Source organism: Eumetopias jubatus, unplaced genomic scaffold, assembly GCF_037043125.1.
Source record: "Eumetopias jubatus isolate StellerSeaLion01/CBP00866 unplaced genomic scaffold, mEumJub1_p1.0 scaffold_3, whole genome shotgun sequence".
Lineage (NCBI taxonomy): Eukaryota > Metazoa > Chordata > Mammalia > Carnivora > Otariidae > Eumetopias > Eumetopias jubatus.
This window is the reverse complement of record NW_028274809.1, coordinates 11,812,221-11,823,690: the sequence shown is the minus strand read 5'-3', so window position 1 is coordinate 11,823,690 and position 11,470 is coordinate 11,812,221. Positions and strand designations below refer to the sequence as shown.

The following is an 11,470-nucleotide window of genomic DNA, read 5'->3' as shown; positions in this document are numbered from 1 at the left end:
CCATTGCCAAGAGCATGAGGATTTACTCCTATGTTTTCTTCTAAGAGTTCCATACTTTTAGCACTTATATTTAGGTCTATGATCCATTTTGAGTTAATTTTTGTGCATGTTGTGAGGTAGGGGGTTAACATCATTCTTTTACATGTGGATGTATAGTTGTCCCAGTGCCATTTGTTGAAAAGACTTTTCTTTCCTCCATTGAATGGTCTTGGCACCATAAAAAAAAAAAAATCAGTTGACTATACAAGGGTGGTTTATATCTGGACTCTTCTATTCCATTGATTTATGTGTCTACATTTATGCCAGTACCACATGTCTTAATTACTGTAGTTTTGTAGGAAGTTTTGGAATCAGGAACTGTAAGTCCTCTGACTTTGTTCTTCCTTTCCTGTGTTGGGCTTGTTCTGAGTATTTGTGATCTCTTGCAATTCCATATGAATTTGAGTATTGGCTTTTCCATTTCTGCAATGCCAGCTGCTATTTTGATAGGAATTGTATTGAATCTGCAGATCAGTTTTTGAGGGGTGGTAGTGCCATCTTAACAATGTTGTCTTTCCAATTTATGACCTGGAATGTCTTTCCATTTATTTAGAAGTCTTCTTTAATTTCTTTAATAATGTTTTGTAACTTTAGTCACATTTTTCACATCTTTTGTTAAATTTATGCCTGGGTATTTTATTCTTTTTTTTGGTGCTATTGTAAAAGTAATTGTTTTCTTAGTTTTATTTTCAGGTGGACATTATTATCAATGAACATTGATGGTGTATAGAAATACAATTGATTTTTGTATATTGATCTCAACTCTAGCAACCTTGCTGAACTTATTAGTTCTCATAGTTTTTTTTAGTGGATTCTTTAAGATTTTCTATATATATATGGTCCTGTCATCTGCAAATAAGATAGCTACTTCTTCCTTTCCAGTCTGGGGGCCTTCCCCTTCTCTTGTCTAGTTGTCCTGGCTAGAATCTCCAGTACAATGTTGAATAGAACTGGTGAGAATGGACATCCTTGTCTTGGGCTTGATCTCAGCAGGAAAGCATTCAGTTGTTCAGCAATAAGTATGAGATTAGCTGTGGGATTTTTCATAGATGACTTTTATCGGATTGAGGAAGTTCTTTCCTCTTCCTAGTATGTTGAGTGTTTTTTTATCATAGGGTGTTGGATTTTGTCACATGCTTTTCATACATTTTTTATTCAGTTAGTATTATGTATTGCATTTCCTAGGATAAATCCCACTTGGTTATGGTGCATGATCCTTTTTATATGTCTCTGGATACCATTTACTAATGTTTTGTAGAGTATATTTTTTGTGTGTATGTCTGTATTGTTAAGGGATATTGACCAGTAGTTTTATTTTTTTGTGATGTCTTTATCTTACCTTGATATCAGTGTGATACTATCCTCATAGAATGAGCTAGAAATTGTTCCCTCCTCTTTTACATACTGGGAAAGTTTTTGAAGAAATTGGCTTCAATTTTTCTCCTAATGTTTGGTAGAATTTCCTATGAAGCCGTATGTGTCTGGGCTTTTCTTTATGGAAAGATTTTTAGTTATCAATGTGATATCTTTATTTGTTATGGAGCTTTTTAAACTTTCTGTTTTCTTGGTTAGTTTCAGGAATTTAGACCTTTCTACTAATTTGTCCCTTTCCTCTATGCTATCTAACTAGTTGGCATATGGTTGTTCATAGTCCTCTTTATTTCTTGTAGTTGGTAGTGATGACCCCTCTTTTGTTCCCTGCACCCCTGCATCTGCTTTGTTTTGGTTGGTCTAGTTAAAGCTTGTTAATGTCGTTGACCTCTTCAAAGAACCAACTTCGAGTTCCACGGATTTCCTCTATTGTTTTGCTCTTTCTTATTTCATGTATCCCTGCTGTAAGTTTCTCTCTGAGCTGTACTTTCGCTGTACCACATGAATTTTGGTACACTGTGTTTTCGTTTTCATTCATTTCAAAGTATTTTCTACTTTCTTTATGGTTTCTTCTTTGATACACTGGTTATACAGGAATATATCATTTAATATCCACATATTATTGTAAATTTCCCAAAGTTCCTTCTGTTATTGATTCTAATTCCATTGTGGTTTTGAAAGCATACTTGGTATGATTTCAATCCTTTTAAATTTATTAAGACTCATTCTCTGACCTAGCATATGATTTATCTTGGAGAATGTTCTATATGCGTTTGAGGAGGAAGCCTGTTCTATAGATGTTGAGAACATCTTGTAGGGTGTTCTATAGATGTCTATTAGGTCTAGTTGGTTTACAGTGTTGTTTGTGGGTTTTCTGTCTGGTTTTTCTGTTCATTATTGGAAATGTGGTATTGAGAAATCTGACTATTGTTGAATTGCTTATTCCTCCCTTCGATTCTGTCAATTTTGCTTCATGTGTTTTTGGATGTTATTGTTAGGTGTATGTATGGTCATAATTCTTGTATCTTCCCAATGGATTGCTCCTTTATGATTATGGAACTCCCTCTTTCACTCTAGTAACAATATTTGTTTTAAAATATATTTTGCCAGATATAGCAACTCCAGTTTTCTTTTTTTTTTTTAAACTGCTTACATGGTATATCTTTTTTGACCTATTTACTTTCAACATATTTATGTTTAGTGGATAGTTTTTGTTTAATGATTTTAATGGTTTTTAAATTTATTTTTTAAATAATCATACAATACAAGTCATTTTTTTCTCTTGATGTATAGTTCTAGGCATTTTAACATATGTGTAGATATATGTAACCGTGCCTGTGGTAGGATAGAAAAAATTAACATTAACTCCAAAAACTCCTTTCCCGCAAACCTAATCCCTAGCACAGAATGATATTTTCCCTTGTGGAGAGTTCTCATTATACCATCATAGGTTAGGGATTCATATTACATTATGATCATTATCACTATTATTTGACACTAATTTTGTTGATTGTCTTTTTTCTTCAACCCTTCTGAGGCTTGGTGTGGAGCTATGTAATTACCTCAGAATGCAGAGTCAAGGGCAGTTGGGGATTATTTTCTGGGCTACAGTATTGATTAGAGTCATTCAAATGTAGAAGATTCTTAGAAGAATTGACATGACATCAAGATGAAGCTGAGGCTTGAGTCTTATTTAAGGGCTGGTATTTTCCACCAACTTTGGGAACACTACTACAGCATTGTCATGTTACCTAATCTGAATGGTAGCCTAGAAATTCCAGGTCTTTGGTGATAGCTGAGCACCAACTGTGCAATTATAAATGCATCCCCAAGTATGCCTGGCATCCTATCATCCTCCTGCTCCCAATTGACTCTGGAAAGCAAATAGAGTGTTTAACAATAGAGTCCTGTAATGTTCCTGTGTAGGGCTGACCTTTGGATCATTGTTAATCTTTGTCCTCTCTTTTCAGAGGCAAGAGATTAAGTTAAAACTGCATGAAACCCATTTCTGAACCACAGGGCTGGGCTGCTTTCCCTCTATGCAAACCCAAAGGATTTAATAGGATTTTCCCCTTCTCAAACACCTCCCCCCCAACCCTGACCTTCACCGCTTCCCAACATTAGGGAAAGGCAGGAAGTTTTCCCTGTGGTTTTTCTTTGTGACGACATGATGGGGCAGGTTGATCAATGGGGGAAAACCCATGTCAGAACACGCCTTCTGTGTACATTCCCAATATGTGCTATAAGTAGGGCTATCCCAGACACAGTCTACTGTCAGAACCTAGCAGCGCTCCCAGAGCACTGGGTACCCAGCCCTGAGCAGATCTATTCTTTGAGCTGAAAATGATGTGCAGTAGCAAGAATTTGCTCCTGGCTGCTTTGATGTCAGTGTTGCTCATCCACCTCTGCAGCAAGTCAGAAGGTAAGTATCACTCTTTCTGCTGACACGGGACGAAGAAGTGTTTTCATTCTCCTCTAAGCCTTGAGCTCCCCTGGGGGTCCCCAAAGAATGGGAGCCTGTTGGAAAGTCTTCAGAAGTGATGGGAGTTGTCAGCTCTTTGGGTGAGTGAGGAGCAAACGGTTACTGCTGCTGATCAGGCTTTTTTTTTCTCCTCTGCTCTCAATCCCAGCAGATATTTGGGGTGGCTGGGTTCTGAGAGACCCCCCCAAGCTCGGCAACGAGGCCAAAGTGCTATTTTGGGGAGTGATGTAAGTTGTCATGTTACCAGTGAATGGGGTCGTCATTCTGAAACGTAGGAAACACTCCCACGTTTCCAACTTTTTCACCTCCCACCTAAATAGTTTTAGTAAACTTCAAAACTCATCCTTTGGGGCAGATTATGGCATCTGACCTCTCCATCCTTACATGGCTTTGGGCCATTTCTTGCCAACTTAGAGATAACATTGATCCCTTACCTTACAGCAGGTTATAATTTAACCTGGGGGAGTATTTGAGTATTGCTTTATGGCTGTGAGAGTACATCACTTTTAGCAACAGGGGCATTCCTGGAAATGCACGTGTTGAACTTTTATGACCAAAATATTTCCACTAATATCACAATTTCAAAGTGCCTTTGAAGCTCCTATAAATTGCATTTTCCTTTGTAACTTCTTATCATTCCCCTCCTCTCAATGCTCCGTACTAAGTGATAGATTAAAATCTCCATATTTATTCATTTTCTGAATTTGGAAGTTTATCTACAAGAGTTTCTTCAAGTGAGAGATAGTCATATTCTTGAGTGATTATAATGAACCTAAATAAAACACTGTCAATTTGTGTTTCTCACTAGAGATATTCCTTTTGTTAGAAGTCACGGGCTTCTAAACTGTATTATTAAACCAAATCTCCCAGCATATAAGCTCTCCCCCTCTTTTTTTTAAGAGAGCTGGAAATTACATTAAATCAGGTCTCAAAGACATTGGAACTGTTTCTCTAAATAGTTTCTTTACCATGTACAACTACAGCTTTGAGTAGTTCCATAATACCTATTACAGGATAAATTCATTCATGTATTCTCAATACCTTTAATGTCTTTTCAGCAGCAAGCAACTTTGATTGCTGTCTTCGATATACAGAACATGTCCTTCATCCCAGATTTATCGCGGGCTTCACACAGCAGCTGGCGAATGAAGCCTGTGACATCAATGCTGTCATGTAAGTTATTCATTGACTGTCATTCGATTGTGTCAGGAGTAAGTGGGAATTGCAAGTGTAAAAAAATTTTTGTCTTTTTGGAGTTTCAGAAATAACTGATGGGGCAAAGATATGTTTGTTTTGATAGTACATATGTATTCCAAAGTTTAAATAGGACTGGAATAAGGCAAAAGTTTAGTTTTTTTTTTTTTTTTAAGAACAGAGTTGAGTGCAAAATCACTTTTTAAGATAAACTTATAAGCTACTAACATGCCATCTCAGGAAAATATAGGAGACATAAATTTTGAAATGAGCATCTTCTACCAGAGAATGGTTGGGGCTGTAAGTAAAAACTCAAGAGTTGTTATACTTTCACATGTAATAATCGATCCGTCTAGAATATTATACTTCAGAATGGTATAGGTTATTGGTTGGATATACATATATTTTGTGTAACCACCAGCAACAAAATTAAATAACAATTCTGAGACTTATTTTCCAGTCATTGCACAGCTATTTGTTAAAATACAGAGAAAGGAGAGAATCACTTTCATTTCCTGCATTAAGATTTATCAGAAACAATTCTTTTTTTTTTTTTTTTTTTGTATTTTGTTTCACCTTGGAAATAAATAAAATGCTTAGTGGGTAGAGCAGTCCACTGGAATACAAAATTTCCATTGCAAGTTCTGTGAAATAGCAATTGAAAACTCTTTAAGCACAAATCAATTTTTTTTTTTAAGCTTTTACACAAAGAAAAGATTGGCTGTGTGTGCAGATCCAAAGAAGAAGTGGGTGAAAAAGGCTGTGCATATCCTCAGGTATGGGACATTTACCATCAGCCCCTCTTCAAATGTCTGGGGCAAAGGTCATGTGCAGAGTGGTGGACCATAGGCTGGCTGGGACCCTTTAGCCTAAGCACTGTAGAATTTTATTTATTTTATTTTTTTATAGATTTATTTTAGAGAGAGAAAGAGCGGGGGTAAGAGCAGAGGGAGAGGAAGAGAGAGAATCTCGAGCAGACTCTGTGCTGAGCACAGAGCCCCATCTCATGACCCTGAGCAGAACTCCAGGGTTGGTTGTGTAACCAACTGAGTCACCCCAGGCACCCCAGCAGTGTAGAATTTTAAAGGGGAAATTTGAGTTGGATCATGAAAACAAAAATTCATTTTTTCCACTTATACATCATTTAAAAAAATTTTTTAGGGGCGCCTGGGTGGCTCAGTCATTAAGCATCTGCCTTCAGCTCAGGTCATGATCCCAGGGTCCTGGGATCCGGCCCCGCATCAGGTCCCCGGCTCCGCAGGAAGCCTGCTTCTCCCTCTCCCACTCCCCCTGCTTGTGTTCCCTCTCTTGTGGTGTCTCCCTCTGTCAAATAAATAAATAAAATCTTAAAAAAATAAAATAAAATAAATAAAATTTTTTTTTAATTTAATGATTTTCCCATGCTGTATAAGATTCTTCTATGAATTTGATAGTTGCTAGCTGCTTGGCTTTTGTTGCAAAGATGCCTCCTATTTATATAATTTACAGATTACATGACATTGGTTTGTTAAAAACTGAAAAATAAAAGAGTCTTTTCTTTTCTTTTTCTCTTTACAGCCACAGAGTCAAGAAGATGTAAAACGGATGCTCTCTGGAATGGAATTGGACAGAGCCCATGAACAAAAAGAATCTAGCTGGAGTTGGTGGTTGAGAGTGTAGTGCATGCCCGATTTGTGCTTCGTTGGACTTGTCCAATTAATGAAGTTGATACATATTGCATCATAGTTTGCTTTGTTAAGCATCACGTTAGAGTCAAACTCTATTTTATGTTATTTATATATATATATATGTGTGTGTTTTTTGTGTGTCTGTGTTTGCTATTTAATACTAATTTCCTACAAGCTATTTGATTTAGTACGAGATACAATGTTATGTTTGGAGGAATGAGGTTATATGGACTTTCTTGTAAGCAGCAAGCTATTTGTAAAAAACTATTTAACATTCTTCTACATAGTTTTGTTTCCTAAACCATTGTAATTATCCTGTAAAAGAGAAAAATGATGATAAAAATAAGTATTGAAAATAAAAGAATGAACTAAAAATTGCTTGTTGATAGAGTTATAATAGCACTTTTTAAGATACATGTTAACGTTTTTTTTTTAATATTTAAAGGTATGGTAAATCTAAAAATTGGTGGTGGGGGGTGGGAATCGTATTTCTCTATTCACGTCTGCCTAGCTGTTCCCCTTATCCCTGTTCCTCATAGTCCTGGTTTTCATTCTATATGAATTATAATGGAAAGGGTTTTTTTTTTTTAATTCAAAGTCATCAAAACCAAAAATTAGAAAATTCATAGCTCCATTAGAGATCCATAGCTCAGCGTTTATCTATATAAAACTTTTCAAAATAAACTGTATCTATCTACTTTGTGACTACAGGGACATAATAACCACCGGAAAAATACCTTGAGAAATCCCTATGTCCATCATTGTCATCCAGCGAGGGACCTAGCAATGGACATCTCAGCACAGAAACATTTCTCTATTTCAAAAGTCCTCCAGAGTCATCCTTAAGCAGTTTCCAAAAAGAAATGACAAGGCAGAGGGTTCTAGGAACCGATTCCTCACTAAGCAGAGGAGAGACTTGAGGTGTGTGAAACTTAGCAAGAACCCAGACATAAGAAGAAAGGGTCCTGAACCAGGGGAGTTACTATCACAGGATTCAAGTAGCAAAATCTGTGGCTTGACACAGCACTCAGGACTATCTGCCTTAGACTCCAAAGGCCACGAAGGATCGCTGGAGGCAGGCACACTGATGATATGATGCAAAATCCAGACACACAAACTCATAAAGCAGGGCAATGGTGGGTCATTTGTGTAGAGCCAAGAGCTGTAAGTGGCCCAATCAGCCCAGAAGTCAACTCTATGCCCAGGAATAGTAACACTGAGTCATCAGGGAAAGTATGCTCAATAACCTGTTTGTTTATTCATTGAACATGGGTTTAGTACCTATTATGTGCCAGGTACTGAGCCAAGTGAAGCTTGTGATACCAAGAGATAAATTAGGACTTGGTCTTTACTCCCAGGTAATTAGGGCTGAACAGTGAGGTGAGACGGAGGCGACAAGATGATCAGCTTTTACCACACATGGTGTAAGCACTTGGATAAAGAGAATCACAGAGTTCTGTAGGGCATCAGTAGTGAGGGCTTGCAGAAGGAAAGAATACTTGGTTGAATCATATTAAATCGCCAATATTCGATGTTCTTGAACTATGGGGATGACAATAGTGTATAGTTCCATATTTGAGCTGAGGTATTAGTTGCCAGTAGGAACCACCCAGCTGGAAAAGCAGGAGGTGTTTGGAAATATCTGGGGGCACATTTCAGTTCTCATAATGTCTGAAGGTGAGGTACTAGGGGTATTTAGTGGGCAGGGGGCAGGGATGCTAAACCTATCAGAATGGACAGGATCATCCTGCACAATGAAGAATTGCCCCATCCAAAATGTCAACTGTGCCACCAGTTTGGCAAACTGGATGAACTGGAAAGTATGCAAGGAGTAGGGGTGGGGTGGAGTAGTTGCAGGTGAAGTGAAACTGTTACCTCAACCAAGTCTAGTAGTTTGAACTTGAACAGGGGAACACTGGGGAAACTGTGACAAAGTCCAAGCAGGGGGAAAGGGATGTGGGGAGGAAAACAGAAGTAGAAGTAGTAGGGAGAGCAGCAGTGAGTAAGATGAGGAATGGCGAGAACTCAGTGAAAGCCCGGGTAGAAAGACAGGTGCATAAATCTTTAGAAAAAGACCAAAATACCAAAACAGAGCATCATACAAGTACCCCCTCCCCGCCCCTCCCCCCTGTCACACAGCTTCAACCAACCAATGGCCATCTTGTTACACCCTATAACACACAACTCATTATTTCCCCCCTTACACACCCCCTGAGTTACTCTGAAGCAATTCCCAGATACCAAAGTACTCGGTCTGTAAATATTTAATTAAAACGCAAGAACGCTTTCATTATCATAGATTTAAAGATCAGCACTGATTCCCTAATATCACCAAATAACCAGTCAGTGTTAAAATATCCCTATTTGAAAAAAAAAATCCCTGTTTGTTTCCCCCCAAAAGTTGTTTTTACTTGTTTATGCATATACTTGCTGTTGAATTTGTTTGAATGAAAATCCAGATAAGGGGGCACATGGTTGGCTGAAATGGTTCAGCATCTGCCTTCAGCTCAGGTCATGATCTCCAGGTCCCGGGACTGAGCTCCACGTTGTGCTCTCAGCTCAGCGGGGCATCTGCTTCTCCCTCTCTCTCTGCCTCTCCCCTTGCTTGTGCTCTGTCTCTCTCTCTCTCTCAAATGAATAAAGTCTTTAAAAAAAAAAAAAAGAAGAAACTCTAGATAAGGCCCACACACTGCATTTGTTTGATTTGTTTCTTTTTTACTTCTAATCTATGTTTCTTACCCCCCTCACCTTTGCGATTTATGTTTTGGAGAAACCAGGGAATGTGTTCTGTAGTTTTTCATCTTCTGGGTTTTGTTGATGTGCATTCGTATGCTGTGATTTAGCATGTTCCCTAACTCTGAGTTATAAATAGAGGCTGAGTTGAAGCTTGATTTGAGGAGGGGGACATTTTATAAGTGACATTGTGCCACGTCGCCATAAAGTTGCCTGAACAGATGCCAGCATCAGGTGTGAAAGGGGAGACTGGGCTTGTGCCCAAGCCTTCACAGAATGTGAAGAATTGATCAAGACCTTCACCTGACAGCTGGGGATGGGGGGAGTGCATGGGCTAATGACATGCATGTATTTCAAAGCGGGTGATGGGGAAGGGGGGTAGGAATGGAGAAGTTCCATCATGGAAGCACAGGAGTGCTGGTCTCCCATCTGCTCCTAAACTTGTGCTTGTCTTGAGAAGACCATAGGGGCAATGATGTTCTTGCCATTGACTCAGGTTTCACCTGAGGGAAGGAGCTAGAGGAGGGAAAGATGGAAGGACAGGAAGGAATTGCCAGAAGAGGCCAGAGGGGGACATCATGGAGATGAGTTGGAGGCACACAACAGTACTGGAGTGGGGGCATGAGAAGTCTGAGAAAGGGCAGATGAATGTAAGGGTTTGGGTTGTGGTCACAGTCATGTCATCAATAATATCTAAGCCTCTGTGCTAATATCACCTGCTAAGATTGCCGATGTATTACCTCATTTAAACATGAGTTAGGCAGTATTTTTGTGTCCATTTTGCGATAGAGAACCTGAGGGTCAAAGGAATTAAGGAATTTACAGTCTTGTGAGATACGATGGAATCAGTTGGTCTCACATTCCGTTGCAGGCATCAGACATAAAGCTGTTTCTGTGTCAATGAAGAGAGCAGCACCTGTGGTGTTTGATGCTTTTTTTTTTTAAGAGTTATTAATTTATTTTGGAGAGAGAGTGGGGGAGGGACAGAGGGCAAGGGAGAGAGAGGATCTTAAGCAGAGACGTGGGGCTTGATCTCACGACCCTAAGATCAAGACCTGAGCTGAAATCAAGAGTCCAATGCTCAACTGACTGAGCCACCCTGGCGCACTGCCCCCCCCCCCCCCCCATTGTGTTTGATGCTTCTTAATGTTGGTTCTTTTTCTGGTTCTTTCTTGGATTCATAGTCCTCTATAGGCTCTGCTATTTTAGGAAGTATCACCATGTTAGACTATAGACTTTCTTTTTGGTATCAAAATGACTTAAAAAGTTAATTCCTTCAAGAAATCAGTAAGCTCCCGTTGTGATGTGGGCAGTGCCAGTTGCAGGTCACAGTGCTGGGCTTTTTCTTTCTCATTAGATGGGCAGTTTGTCATCATTCCAGTGGCTCCCTGGCTTCAGCACAGCGGGTGCGGTCTCCCCTGGCTCAGACGCTGTGTTTCACCACTTGAAAGAATTCCGTTTCCCCAGTGTCCACCCCCAAGGCTCCCTGGGCAGAGTTTGCCCTCACCACCTGCGTCTTCCTGTCCCCAGCATGCCACTCAGCTGGGTGCTGACTTTGTCTGGGCCTGCCCCGGCCTGCCCCACTCCCTCCTTTACTCTACAAATCGGCTTGACAATCTTCAGGTGCGAAACCTGCCTGCGGGTGAGTCAGCCTAGGTGGAAATGTCAGTTTCAGTGAAGGAGTGTTTTCCGCTTTACAACAAAGCGGGTTAAAAATATCGTCTTCCCAAAACCAAACCAGAAACCCCCCAACAACATGGGGTGACCTGGGCAGGCTGGGCTGCCCCCTCTCTGAGCATAGCTGCCTCTCTTCTTGCTACCTAATCCCATTTTCTGACACCTGCTTGCTTTAATCTCATGCATGTCTCGAATTTCTTGGTTCCTACCTTTTCTTTTTGTTTCTTTTTTTTTATTAAAAGATTGATTGATTGACTGATTGATTTAACAGAGAGAGAGATAGTGAGAGAGAGAGCACAAGCAGGGG

At 39.5% G+C, this 11,470-nt stretch overlaps 1 protein-coding gene across 1 annotated transcript; it reads left to right on the top strand.

Moving 5' to 3' along the window:
- The first annotated feature begins 3,753 nt into the window (after nt 1–3,753).
- CCL20 (C-C motif chemokine ligand 20) lies at nt 3,754–6,665 on the top strand. Its single transcript, XM_028105032.1, has 4 exons — nt 3,754–3,832; nt 4,951–5,065; nt 5,785–5,862; nt 6,644–6,665. Exons 1-4 carry the CDS (start codon nt 3,754–3,756, stop codon nt 6,663–6,665), a joined length of 294 nt encoding a protein of 97 aa, XP_027960833.1.
- The last annotated feature ends 4,805 nt before the right edge of the window (nt 6,666–11,470 follow it).